The 15306-nt window shown below is 38.3% G+C and overlaps 1 protein-coding gene across 7 annotated transcripts in view; it reads left to right on the top strand.

The window, feature by feature from the left end:
• The first annotated feature begins 1672 nt into the window (after positions 1-1672).
• Positions 1673-15306, top strand: part of FLNC (filamin C) — a 287042-nt gene continuing 273408 nt past the window's right edge. For 5 of the 7 annotated variants that reach the window (XM_044088642.1, XM_044088641.1, XM_044088640.1 and 2 more), the window contains exon 1: positions 1674-2586. In XM_044088642.1, coding sequence (XP_043944577.1) covers positions 2229-2586 — 358 coding nt within the window. In that variant the 5' untranslated portion in view covers positions 1674-2228. Of the gene's footprint in view, positions 2587-15306 lie in introns of all 7 variants that reach the window. The other 2 variants (XM_044088643.1, XM_044088644.1) reach the window with 2 other exon arrangements.

The following is a 15306-nucleotide window of genomic DNA, read 5'->3' as shown; positions in this document are numbered from 1 at the left end:
TCACTGTCCAAGGGAACCCTCTGTGTTTATTTAATATACCCTCCCCTCTCAAGAGAAAAAGGGAACAGAGGAAAGAGGCAAGAGTGAGAGTAAAGGGAATTAATTTACAGTTACTCAAGTAACTGCAGAAAGAAATTAATTTTGTAGTTCATCCCTTGTTGAAGAAATAAAATAGTGGTTAGATCTCATAACCATTACGTCATAAGCATTTTTAATGTCTGAGTATACTATAGAATGGTCCCAACCTCCTGATAATTTTGGCCAGTAGAAAACATAAAACAAGGAATGGATCCTTTTTCGAAATATAAAATATTTTTCCAGGAGCTATTGAAAAAAAGGTCTAGCACTCACTTCAAGCAATGTCCTTGCAACGCCCTTGTATCTGGCTGATGACTAAGGCTCTGCTATGTTAAAGACAGGCTTCCTGTCCTCCATGGCTTGATTCCCTTGGTCTCCATTTGCTTACTGTGTGTCTCTAAGAAGCTCTCACTATCGAACAGTGTTCATAGATAAATACTAGGTTAACTGCCCTGAAAGGCCATGTTAAGCCTTGCCAGTAACCAGAAGTCAGAATTAAATCTTGTATCTTCTGTTTATAAGGCGAAGGCTTTAACCATTATGCCAAACCCACCCAGGACTGAGTCTGGGCTAAATCTGAAAAAAATCCATGTGGATCAGTGCTCTATCCTAGATAATAAATAAGCAATTATTCTGTTTTTTTTTTTCATTTATGGTAAGAAACACAAATCAGTGGCAAGCTTAACAACAGGCTAGTGAGTATGAGATAATCGGAAGCTGTGGATGGTTAACCCTACCTCTATTTGTATATCGCAAGTCAGTTAACCTCCCTGTGGTCTCAGGTCATCCTATCAGGCAACCCTTTAGACTAACAAAGTCTTCTTGGTATTAAAACAGTAACAAAATAAGGATTTACCACCCACCCAGCCACACACACATTATAAGAGTCTGTATGTACTTCAATTCTATGTATGTGTGACTATACATATATTTTCATATACACATACATACACACACACACACACACACACACACACACACACACACACACACACACACACACACACACACACACACACACACACACACACATACACACAATATTTGAGTTTGTATGTGCATATATTCTGTGTATCAAACATGCACAAACACAAAAGAAAATGTGTGTGTGTGTGTGTGTGTGTGTGTGTGTGTGTGTGTGTGTGTGTGTGTGTGTGTGTGTGTGTGTGTGTGTGTGTGTGCATGTGCGTGTGCGTTATTTCCTCTGTCTGGTAAAACAACAAAGTAAACGAATGACAAAAAAAAGTTTTAAGAAAGCATCAGGACCCCCAGAGAGTGGCCCTCCTTAATTTGTAACTAACTTTAAAAAAGTTTGCAATCCTGACCCAGGATGTCTAAAAATAAAAAGGTATGTCACAGCTGTTACAATGCACTATGTCAGACCAATCTCTGTCTCTGCTATCCTTAGTGTCCAATCCAGTTCAGCTGTGTTATGTCAGAAGGGGGATTCAATCTGACAAAAAAAAAGCACTCATCTTTTTAATGATTGTATATATGGTCATGGGACAGAGACATTCCTGAAAAGCCAGCCCTCTGACGTTGCAAATGGGGGGAGGTTGGGCTCAGCTCTTAAAAATCCCCCTCCTTTACAGCGTGCCTTCACTTTAGTGACACAAGAAACAAACCTCTTCCCAGCAACTGGTCTCTCATTTTCTACAGCTAACTTTTCTTCCTACTTGCTTGTTCTGCCTGCCTATATCTTTTTCTGCCCTGTGTCTTCGCTGGAAGTTTGCTGAGCTGAGGTCCACTCTATCAGCTCTTATCCTGACAGTTACAAGAAGAAAGAAAACATTACATTCCGCTATTAAGAGTGAACTGGAGGGTCGGTCCTGCAACCTTTTTCCTTCTTAAAGGGAGAGAAGCTCAGTGTTTTTGGCAGCTTGCTGTGATCTTTTTTTCCATCGACTTGGGTACAGGAATAAAGCTCTGTGATCATCACTTTTTGTGGGTGTGTGCAGTTGCTATTAACAAATAGCTGTGAAAAGTGTGAGAGAAGTTGAAGATTATTGTACTGAAAAAAAACTGGTTTTGCATTTCCCTGACAGATTTGTCACTCTTTCTGCTACAGTCAGTGCCTACTAGGTGGGAACAACACCCTTAAAAACGTAAAAAGAAACTTTAGTATAAAAGCAAGCATCAACTCCACAGCCATGATGAGTGGTAGCTTTGAGCCCAGCAGTGACGATTACCACTACCAGCAGGCTGCAGATGATGAGATGCCAGCCACAGAGAAGGACCTTGCTGAGGATGCACCCTGGAAAAAGATCCAACAGAACACATTCACTCGCTGGTGCAATGAGCATCTTAAGTGTGTCAATAAGCATATCGGTGATCTTCAGCGTGACCTGACTGACGGTCTGCGCCTCATTGCGCTGCTTGAGGTGCTAAGCCAGAAAAAGATGTATCGCAAATATCACACTCGACCAAACTTCCGACAAATGAAGCTTGAGAATGTGTCAGTGGCACTCGAATTCCTCGACCGTGAGCATATCAAACTTGTTTCCATAGGTAGGTTTACCTGCACATCAATCTGTCTGTCAGACAACTGCTTAAAGAGCTGTTTGGGAGCTCTATATGACAAAATAATAATTGTTAATGGTGAAGAAGAGGGCATAGATTTACAGATTTGTAATAAATAAAAAAGAAGTGGGCACTTCTCACACCTATAAGGATGGTTAAAGATTTGAATGTGTTTTGGGGAAAAAATGTAACACTTGGGCCATAAGTGCCCAGAGAACTGCTGAACCAAATACCTATAGGTCTCACAGACACACACGCACACACACACACACACACACACACACACACACACACACACACACACACACACACACACACACACACACACACAACTCTCTATCTATCTATACATTTTCTGATTTGGAGTCTGGTCCTTCTGTGAATGGAGTCTGCATACCCTCTCTATAGACAAACAACTTTCACTGGAATGTGTAGTTTTTTTCCCACATCCCAAAGACATGCTGAGAGGTGAAATGATGAACCACTAAATTGCCTATAAGTGTGTGCGCTTGTGTGTGTGTGTGTGTGTGTGTGTGTGTGTGTGTGTGTGTGTGTGTGTGTGTCTCAGAATCCATCTCTTCTATGATCCAGAATAACATAAAACATGTTTCTGAACACAAATCAAACTTATTCATATACATATAGATAAGTTATGGCAGAATCTTATCTGTCAAATCAAAATGAAGCAATGTATTCCTGTTGGTGGTTTTCAACATTTAACTGTCAGTATAGTGACATGCAGGGATCTGATATAAGGTGACCCTTAAATCAGTGGATCTGAACTTTAAATGAAATACGTAACAGTATTACTTAATAGTGAACTAATGTGCTAGCATTACCAGTAATAGCTCAGTAAAAAGAAAAAAAAATTGGAAAATGGTAGAACTGAGGACTCTGTAAAATGAGTAATAAAAGTAAACCCATATATAAATGAAAGAAAGTACAGGTTGCAAACCATTATGTGTGGCTTATTTTTATTTTAGTAATGGGGGCACAATGTATATACCAGTGTGCCAACAGATGGCATGTACATTGTATCCCAGAATTCATCATGAGGTTTGACTGAAAGTTTGAGGAGATAGCTAGTAACATATATTTTTTGTAGAAATTAAATATATACCGGAAGTTGTACCCATCATTAAGGTGGTAGAAGATTACAGTGTGCACTTCATCTCTGGAAGCCATTCTACTATGTATAAAAACTTTGTGTGATGAAACATAGGCATCTGAAGGAAACATTTGTACTTGCAGTGATTTATGTGGGTTTATTAATTCATTTGTAATGTTCAAAAATAAAGATGCAGTTCCATAACTATGTGAAAGGGTGAAAGGATCACGCCATAAGATTATAAGGATTTTTGTTACTGAGATTGAATTATATTGCTTCATATTTCAGCCAGGAATTAGCTGAGATGACTATCTTATTTATGTAAAAAGAAAGAAAAAAAAACAGCAATCTGTCTGTCATGATTAAAACAAAATGGATTTAAAAAGCATGTTTCTGTCCCATTAATGTTATATTCTCTACTGTGTGTAAACAGAGGGATCCATGGTTATTATGTTAAAGAATAAGAGGGTAGATAAATTAGTGGAAGCAGCAGCAGCAATTGAAACATGAGAGCTTCAGCTGGCTCTTCCTGAAACATTTTCCATTTTGAACTATTTTGAATTGCTTAGAAGACTTAAGTAGTCCTTATGTAATGCACCTGAGTGCTAAATGATTTTTGACATGATTTCTATCTAGTGGTGGGGTATGGGGCAGGGAGGGACTTGTCAGCTGACAGACATGCCTGATCTGGGGAAGCCCTAAATGGGAATTTCTTGCAGTGAAATGCACTGTGTCATTTAGCTTGACCAGTGTGGCAAGTGTATCTGATTTCTCCTTTTTCCCCTAGATAAGCCTGACCCAAGGCCAATCTTTAGCCTTCTCTCGAGTATACTATCTTCCTTTTCTGGTTCTAGCTTGCTTACCATAAGTACGCTCATGGCCAGCAGCTGTCTTGCTGTCCTCCCAATGGATATATATATATATATATATATATATATATATATCTATATATATATATCTATATATATATATATATCTATATATATATATATATATATATATATATATATAAATATATATATATATATATATATATGGGTCTACCTGATAACACCGACACACCAAAACACAGACAACAAAATAACCAACATGAAAAAAATGACAAAAAAAAGAAAGTTCAGAAACACGAAACTTCACATGCCCGACAAACTAAAATCCCGACAATCAACAAAACAAATACCTTTCCCGAAAAACACACACACAACACAAGCACACCAAAAACCTTACAAACCTACACTAAACCTTACAAACCTACACTAAACCTTACATACACAACTATCTATGCACTAACCTTAACCCAAACCCTAACCCTAAGGTCCATCACTATCGCACACTTACCTTACCCGCACCCTAACCCTAACTCACTTAATCCACCCCTAACCCTTAACTCTGTCACTATCACACACTTACCTTACCTGCACCCTAGCCCTAACTCACTTAATCTACCACTAACCCTCAAGTCCGTCACTATCGCACACTTACCTTACCTGCACCCTAACCCTAACTCACTTAACCTGCTGCTAAACCTAAAGTCTGTCACTATCGCACACTTACCTGACCCACACCCTACCCTAACATCCGTCACTATCATACACTTACCTTACCCACACCCTGACCCTAATGTCCACCCCTATCACACACTTACCTTAAAATGTCAGTGTTCTCAGCGGCAGGATTCTCAACTGTCGGTCTTCTCCGTTGTCGATCTTCTGGTGTCGGTGTTCTCGTCGTCGGTGTTCTGCACTTTCATCGTTTTCAGGTAGACCTATATATATATATATATATATATATATACATATGTGTGTGTGTGTGTGTGTGTGTGTGTGTGTGTATACATATTTATAAGCACCTGATGTTAACAGCCATTAAGAAGTGTTGTGGAGCCTGCAGTGAAAGTCATATTTTGCCTTGCAGAAATTAACAGTGCCTTCTTTTTCATGCTTTTCTCCTGTATGATACAGTGCAGAATATGGTGCACTGCCACCCACATGGCATAGGACAGCACAACAAATGTTATCCCCTTTACTATGGATCGGTTTGTGTTGCCTCCTATCATCACACTGATGCAAAATACACAGCAGAAATCTCATAAAATAAAGGATTAAAGACTCCATTACTATGGTCAGAATTAGTGGTAAAAATGTATGCAACATGTATTTGTTAATAAATCCTAAATGCAGCAACCTCTTTAGCTATGGTTTTATCAGCTTTCTAGATGATTCTGTTTCACAAGAAACGCAGTAAGAACCATGCACTCTCACTAGCCTCTAAGATCCAGTTTCCTGGTGGCCTGGTCCTGAGACTGCATATCGGTTTGGTAGTATGTTGCAATACAGCTGCACCGCTAGGGTGGGCAGTACCTAGTTTAAACAGCACTGAGCAATGCACAGTGTCCCTGTTAGTACTCATACATCAACCGAATATGGCTACAAAATGTTTCACTTTCACCAGAGCAATCCCACTAGCAAAAAGACTGTCCAAGTGATCCAAAACATTTATCATTGTCTAGATTATTAAGTATTTCATTTATTTAACCAGTAATACCCAGTAGTTAGAAATGGTTGATTCAGTCTTCATCTTCACTTTTTTTCCTACTCACTTTCTTGCCTGACACGAGATGATCATGGCATTGCACTCTGGTGACTAATATTTACAGGTTCCAACTTTCAAGAAAAGACTGAAGAATGTTAATTATTAGCTTTCCCACAGATTTAGTTCAAGCATCCTTTGCATCTGCTGAAGGTATTTTTGTTTTCAATAAAATCCATAAAACTCATCAAAGATCAGATATATCAACATATACAAGCACTTCCAAGGGCCAGGTGAACTCATCTCCCTTGCAATTCCTTCATATTTATCTAAGCTTAATTTTTGGATGAAGGCATGTCATAAGTAATAAGAGATATAGTTATTCCTCTATATAGAAATTTTGCTTTACTCAAGAATATTCTCATAAAAGTGCACAGTTCCAATTTCAATGCAATTTTTGCTCTTTATAAACATTTAATGGGGTGTATCTTAGTTGTTATTCTATGTTTTTATTTTTTAACTAGTCTGAGACTTTATCCCTAATATTGTGGTTCTGGTCCAGTGTTAAACACTAACGTATCTCATTCTTGCAAAGTTTATTCATCCACAACTCAGTGCTAAAACTCTGCTTGGAAGTTACATATAGCTGAGTGTTAATGACATTTCAGTGAAACTTGAATAAAATACTTCTACTTGACTGAAAAAAAGGTTAAGTGGTTTCTCTAGCACTGTTAAGGACTGTACGTACAATCAGTTATTGCTGAAAGTTTAGACAGAAGAGGACTGTGGGTACTAGATGTCATAATGCTTAGAGGTTTGTGGGTTGGGTTTCTGTATTTTAGCAGCAGACCTTCTGTCAGAATAAGCACATTTGGTAACATCTCCCTATATGGTGATTGTACGATTTACTGTACCTTGTAGAATAAACTGAGAATATATAGCAGAACTTGTTTTCTCAAGGATTTGTACCCTCTGGTGTTATTTAAAGCAATTAAAGACAAAACAGCTTTATTTTATAGAGTTTTGAGGTAGTAATATTTTATAAAAGGGAAAAAAATTATTTTAGGGGATGAGAATAATTAACAGACCCTGCCACATCTACCAACTTCATCCTCACCCCTATGGCTGTTAGGTGGATGGTTTACTCAAAATATGTACTGCAGTCTTCTTTTTTACTTCCTGCATCAATGACTAATAATGCACTAACACATGAGAGATGGTGAGTGTGGGTGATCCTTAATGAGTAGGCTGAAGAAGGTATGATTTTGAAGGAAAAAAGCCCCCCCCCCTCTAAAGAAGATTCTACCCTTTTTAAGTTATGTCAAAAAGAATGGAAACACAGACAGCTTGTATTGTAAGAGGAATATTGGGGTGCCATGTCAGACTGAGGGGTGCCCCAGCTGATAAACTAAAAGTAAGAAGAAAAGAGGACTCTGTTGTGTGGCCATTGTCAAGATTTTCTTCCATTTCAGAGAAGTTGGGACTCAATGAAATATCCAAGTAGTGAAAGAAGAAGGGTGAAGGGACAATATGAGGTTTCCTTCAAGCAGGGTCCAAAACTAGTTATTGGGTAATCTTAGAATGAAAAAGGAATCAGCGGGGACTCCTTACTTAGGGAATTAAGCTGTGTTCATTGAAAACAGGAGTTTGCCACAGACAGCTGTAGTGGTTGTAGGACTAACTGACCAATCTTGAATGTATGTTTTTTTTCTTTTGTTTAGATATATTCATTTAGTTTAGAAAGAAAATTACATGATAATTGAACTATTACATGTGTCTGTGGCTTGTTAAGAATAGCAGAATCCTAAAAGTTTTTAATAGTATATTGTAGAAAAAAAACATTAAGCTCTCATTGTTTTCTTGTGGAAATGCCTTGAGTGGAAATTACTGTGGCACTTTTTATATCACAAGAATTTCTCAGTCAAATAATAATATACTGGTGATTAGCAAAGGAACTGAAATACAGATGTTATTTTTGGTTAAATAAATATCTGCTCGCATAACAGACAAACATTACTGAATCTTGCAGGTTGCAAAGCCAGCTAGATTACTATATCATGTTTGTAGAAACAATCAAAAATAATTCAGCAAAAGAAACAGATTTTTTTTTTTATTAAAAAGGGTTTACAAAAAGAGTTTGCTACTAACACCTGTGGAATGAGACGCTGTTCAAGGTTTATTCTGAAGGATTTTGTAAAAGTTGACTTTTTAAACATGAAACCTGATCTGATGTGATTTGCTTTGCAAGATGTTTATGTACAGCAATGAGCTCTTCATTCATCAGGATGAGGGCAGTATGTTCTGTTATTTTTTTATATGCAGGAAAAGTGGTGGATAGGTGAAATGAAGTTACAACAGATCTGGTTAAGAAGTAATGTGTGTGGCTGTATGTATATATATATATATATATATATATATATATATATATATATATATATATATATAAATATATATATATATATATATATATATATATATATATATACATGAATATCTTACAGCATTTCAAAAGCCATGTTTCTGATCCTAGACTACAAAAAAGTTGGAATAGACTTCAATATTTTAAATGAAACAAGAGTATTCAAACATCACAAAAACAAAGTCAGGCTAAGCATTTTGAAAGTAGTATCTTTGTGGGATGACTTGTGCTTCTGATGTATGGAGGGGGGGACCCCTATATTCCTCAGACTAGTATAGAACAGCTGTGAGCTAACGTGGCCTTAGTAAAGAAGGAATGTAACTTGTTTCCTTTTCCCTGTTTATATGCACTCTTGTAGCAGGCATACATAAAGTTAGGAGATATTGGGATGAAGCCTCCTGTGTAGTCTATCCCCACTGCAGAAACATTTTTCTACAACCTGTTGTGTGTGCTTAAATGCCATGTATTTTGCTATGTTCTAGTGTTCTCTGCTTCTAAATGTGCTAGTGTAGCACAGTTTTACCATATTGGGATTTCTGAGTTGGCTTTCAGCTTTGATTGATTCAAGTAGATTGGAAAACCAGAGGAAAGTTTTAGGAAGGTGTGAGATCTGCAAAAGAAAACATTGGGGGCTGTTGTTCTGGGGGATTTATAACACAGAGACAGACTGGGAGGGCCTGCAGATTCTTAATGGCACAGTTCTGCAAGTCTAAATTTTTTTTAAAGTTGCTTTAGCTGTCCAGCATATCAGTGCATATAATGTTTAGAATGGATATAAGAACAGGAATTTCTGCATTACTGCTAAAATATTTATCCAGTGATGGCAGAATATATGGTTACTCTGGGGTTACACAGAAGCTCCAGCAGGTGAAATGTTACTACCATTGTTTTACACAATTCTAAAGCAATCCTGCTTTAAAGCCATTTAACCCATAAGTCTCTTAGGTATCCATGGCTTATAATGCACATCTGTAGTGCAGTTTGATATTTCCCCAAGGACTACTGTTGTTTGTGTCAGATAGGACCAAGCCTGCAGTTTTGCAGCAGCCTTGTAAATACTATTTGTACTGAGCTTGTAAGAATTCCACTTTTATCATTAAAATTATTTTGCTTCTATGCAAAATTAAACTCAAAGAAGACTTCCATATGCAGTCTCATTTTCACAAGAGTCCATCTGCTACCTACTTATGCAGCTGTAAATTCCGGCAGAACAATGAAGCTTCATAATGCACTACAAAGCAAAAATCTAGAAAGCATACTTCTAGGACCAAAAACCTTACTAACAGGACCAGCTTTTAAGAGATGTAGTGCATACTACCTCTACCAGTGTAGCTTGTATTTTAATGAGTAAAACAAACCTTGCTGCATGCTAAACAAACCGCTTGAAAAAAAACTCAGCCTTGAAAGGGAGTGCTGCCTGCACTGCAGTTCTACCTTAGTTAAACAGCAGGTGGCAGTGTGGGCTCTCCTATGTATCTAGGAAATCACTATGATGTCTTGAATTCCCCAACCAAAAAGGTTCTCAGGCAAGAGCTGACAAGTTGCTATGGCCATAACAATAACTTGACTATTTGTTCTAGCCAAAAATCACAAGAAATCTTTTTTTTTTTTTTTGTAACTTGTTTTCAGGGCTAGCTGACCTTTTGCAGGCATGTTACATAAACCCACACTTCATACCTTTGGTAGCATTAGATAAGATAAATGAAACAAAATAATGCTTAATGCGTGTTTTTATGACAGGAGTTGAGATATGGAGTGGTAGTCTGAATACAGTAATACAAGACTGGGGCATGGTGGATCATACCCAATATGTAATGCCCAATAATGACTTATCCTTTTCCTCTTGACCTTGTTCCCGACTCATAATCTGATCCCTTCCTTTTGATTTCTTTGTCTCTCTGACTCAAACTGCTAATTCAGCATATTATTTTCCTTTGTTCCAAACACTGGACTAGGGTTACCATATTTGGTTGTATGTAAAAGAGGACGAGCACATATTATTTCGTCCTGTTAGGGCTGAAGAGCAAAAAAAAAAAAGTCTTTGTTCTTGTAGGACTAAAACTAAAGACCTTTTTTTTGCTCCTTTTTTAGTATTGTCTTTGATGCATTTCAGAATTAAAGACAAGTAGCTCCGTGTTTGGGGATTTTTGATTGGCCCGTATGCCGGTATACGAGCCAATCAAAACCTCACACACCAGACCCTCTTCTGTTCAATGCGGAACATCAAGCAGTTCCGCATTGAACAGAGCTCCGTTTTTTGATTGGCTCATATACCGGTATACGAGCCAATCTAAACCTCTCACAGCGGACCCTCTTCTGTTCAGTGCGGAACATCAAGCAGTTCCAAATTGAACAGAGCTCCGCTTTTTGATTGGGTCGTAAACCGGTATACGAGCCAATCAAAAACGCGCACAGCAGACCCTCTTCTGTTCAATGCGGAACATCAAGCTGTTCCACATTGAACAGAGCACTGCTTTTTGATTGGCTCGTATACCGGTATACGAGCCAATCAAAAAGTGCACAGTGGACCCTCTTCTGTTCAATGCGGAACATCAAGCAGTTCCGCATTGAACAGAGCTCCGTTTTTTGATTGGCTCGTATACCGGTATATGAGCCAATCAAAAAAAAAAAAAAACAAAGTGGAGGAAAGACTTTGAAATAGGGATGTCTGGTTTTTGAAAATTCTGCAATTTGTCCGGGTTTTAAAACCTGGACAAATCGCAGAATTTTCAAAAACCTCCTGGACAGGAGCCCAAAAAAGAGGATGTGTCTGGGGAAACCCAGACTTATGGTAACCTTACACTGGACCCTACCCTGTTTGGCTTTGTTAAATGCAGATCATGCCTCCTAAACCTGGTGGACTTCTTTGAGACAGTTACCAAGGCTATAGACGAGGGTGGTACACACAGCCTACCTAGACCTTGCAAAGGCCTTCAACACCATTCCCCATTCTGGTATTATAGACAAGCTCACCAGCCTGAACATAAACCCCTATGTCACAAGATGGGTTGCCAACTGGCTCATGGACAGAACCCACATGGTGATAGCTGTGGGAACTAGGTCTGACTGTAAACCAGTTATAAGTGGCATTCCCCATGGCTCAGTCCTAGGACCCCTCCTGTTCAGCATATACTTCTCAGAGGTACAGGCAATCACAAGAGGACTATGGCTGGCCAAGTTCACAGACAACTGCAAACTAGGGGCTATAATTGACTCTCCGGCTGACACAGACATCCTCCAAAAGGGTCTCACTGAGACAGATACCTGGTGTCAAAATCATGGCCTCAAGCTAAATGCCAAAAAGTGCATAGTCATCCCCTTTGGAAAAAACAAAGTACTCACAAACTACCACATAGGTGGTAGTCCCTAAATAAGGAAAATGTAATAAGGGATCTGGGGACCCAAGTAGATAGTAATCTCTCCTTTGATAATCACATTGCCAAAGTGGTTAGAAAATCCTTCTATGTGGCCCACCTAATCACAAAAGGGTTTGCATCCAGATCAAAAGAGGTCATTGTGCCCCTCTACTCATCACTCATCAGACCCATCATAGAGTGCAATGCCCCATTTGGGATGTACCTTTCAAGACACCTGCAACAGCTGGAAAGATCACAGAAGTACCTCACCAAGAGAATCACTGGCCTCAAACAGATGCCCTATGCAGCTCAACTGAAGAAACTCCAGCTGTACTCGGTTGCATACCGCCTACTCAGAGGTGATCTCTGCGTGACATACAAGGCCATGTCCAACCGAGAATTGATGGACATGCTCCACCTAAAGAAAACCTTATCCCCTTGAGCCACACACTCTTGGGATCTAAACCTCACCACAACAATAAATAGGACATGCTGGAGGGATAGATTCCTGTCCCAGAGACTTCCCATGCTTTGGAACAAGATTCCAATCTACATTAGGCAGAGCTCCTCGCTAACACTCTTCAAGAGAAACCTTGACGAGTGGATGGGAAACAGAAAGTTTACCCCGAGGATCACTTTAGTGTCTCTGCTGGACAGAGGAACAGGGAACTAATCTAAGGGGGCGGCGAAAGCCATCACATTCTGGCTAGGCGTATAAATGCCTTTGGGCAGATAGCCTAGTACCTACCTATGAACCTAATAACCTATGGTCTGAATGCATGCTAGTTTTCTCATTTACTGTTTACTGACATCCAGACATGCAAAATTACAAGAAAAGCATACACACAGTGCAGCTACAGAGCATACATCACCAAACTGTAACATATGCTGGTACAGTCTGTAGTACAATTAATAAAAGCTTAATTATTTTATTTGTTTGTTTACTAGGAAGGAGGGATGATTCAAAGTGGACACTTTTAGCCAAAACCAGAGCCAAAAAACAAACAAACAATAAAATACATCAAAACAATAGTAGCAAAGTGTAAACTATTACAGATATATGGTATGGATCAGGGGTAGGGTTGACAGTCCATGACTCCAGAACTAAAGAGCAGTGTTCAAGCAGTTTTGCTTGACACTCCACCAGGGACTAGCAGTGGCTGATATCACTGCCTTATTTTTTATGATAGGATTATTTTTAACAAACCTGAGAAGAGTTACTGATTGTAATAATATACTAAGTGGCAAATCATGTAATTGAATTTAAAAATACATGTAGCTATCCAAGTAACTCCCACCCTGGCATTTGAATATCATGCAAGAGTACAAGCCTTAGAAACCATGATTTCTGGTTCTTTACTCAAAAAAAAAATTGTCCATCCAAGGTATTCTATAAAATGAATCCAACTATGTGATACTACGTAATAAATGAGCTGAGATCAAGTTAAAATAATGCCAGATAATTATATACTGTTTAATCAATTATAAGGCAGTTGGTAACCATCACCATCAAAGAAAAAACATACAGTTAATGTGTAGAACACGTAACAGTGCAAGACAATAGTACACCAAGCAGGTAATAAATGCCTTCTATGTATATATTAAGGTTCTAATGAGTAAAGACTCATGTTACATATAAGTAGTAGGGTAAAAAGGGCCAGAATACTTGAAAGACAAGCTGTTAGCAAGATACTTTACCCCTTCTGTATATTTGAGTATGCAGGACAGCAGAAGAACAGTGCACAACAAGTACATAAGTACATAGCAGAATGCATATTGTGAAGGTAGGGATAAGAGAAATTGTAGCAAAGGTATGTGAGGCCTAAAATGGCATGTTAAGTCACTTTTGGGGAACAAACTGCAGCTGTACCATGTCACAAGAAAAAATGTTTTAGTGAGAAGTCACTATAGTTGTAGAAAAGTTTAGGATTCTGTCATAGGTGTACAATAATCATATTCATTATCAAGTAAATAAATAAAGAAAGAAAGAATGAATTTTAAGTTTCTGTAATATGCACAAATTTCTTAGTCATACATTAATGACCACTTCATTTCGACCTGCATATTTTGTTGAGGTTATCCTGCTAAGTTAGCTTATTTTTATTTGCATCTGTATAAGTTATCATTTTCATTTCTCCTTAATGATTCATCTTTGTACATTTCTCCAATCACCACATGTCAGTGAATACATTTAAAATATAAAAGTGCACATGTAGTCTTTTTAAGTAACACAAGGAAGCTATTACTATGCTGTTTTAACATGCTCTCAACTACTGGATTTTTTTTAATGTTACTGGCCCTTTAAGCAGAAGTGATGCTAGACTGGTCAAGCAGTTTGACCATTTTGGCAGGTTCAACACTGAGAAAACTGAAAACAATCATAAAACAGCTTGTCAAGTTATTTATTTTGTTGCAGTCACTAGAGTCCACCAGTGGGATACCCTCACCAAAAGAGCATGCATAATACCACGGTTTCAGAAACAGCTTGCAGCACTGATTACTGTAATGCCCATTTGTGGCTTGGTTTGCACATGTGATTTCCTTTAAGGCACTCAGAGAGTTTTTTTTCCAAGTGCCTTAGATGGAAGACAGGAGCTGGCTGAAGGCCACTGGCATGCATACTAAATGTGAGCATTGCAGACACTTCCAGCCTTTATCTAAACTGTATTTTAAAGTGCCTACTCAGCTCATATCGCCATTTATTTCTGAAAGCCTCTACATTAAAATGTAACCTCTTCCCTTAAGGCCTCATCTTTTTCTCCCTACCCTGCAGTAACAATCGTCTGTTTCTAACACAGAAAAACATTCACAGCAATTGACTCTTATCACATTACAGGCACTGGAGAATGATGTAAGGAAATACATTAGGCAAAATCCTACAAAAAACAGATGCAGTTTTAAAAAAATACCAACATTAATTGAAATACCTGTTGTGTCTTGTTCCTGTCTCATTTGGCTTAGCAGACATTATGTTTGAAGTTTAATCTGTCACCAGGATAGCATTATCGTGTTTGAGCTGTCACTACAGTATAATCATTTAGGTGATGTGCCTTTGTTGTTTATTTTATGTTGTTCGCCTGTAGTCCTGCTAGTTTGCCAGTGTGTTTTATTTAGTGCTATGGTTGCAGTGCTGTACAGTTGCCGGCAGATCTATGTAAGTTATTATGCATTATCATTACACAGTAAGTCTCATAGCACATCAGTATGTAAGACTCAGTAAGTGCTAAAACTGCACATCACCTAAAAGATTATACTGTAGTGAACCTATGAACTACCACATAGGCGGTAGTCTACTT

This window comes from Protopterus annectens, chromosome 11.part0 (genome assembly GCF_019279795.1).
Source record: "Protopterus annectens isolate FY-2018-M chromosome 11.part0, PAN1.0, whole genome shotgun sequence".
NCBI classification, from domain to species: Eukaryota; Metazoa; Chordata; order Ceratodontiformes; family Protopteridae; genus Protopterus; species Protopterus annectens.
Note: the sequence above shows the minus strand (reverse complement) of the source record. Positions and strands in the feature narration are given on the sequence as shown.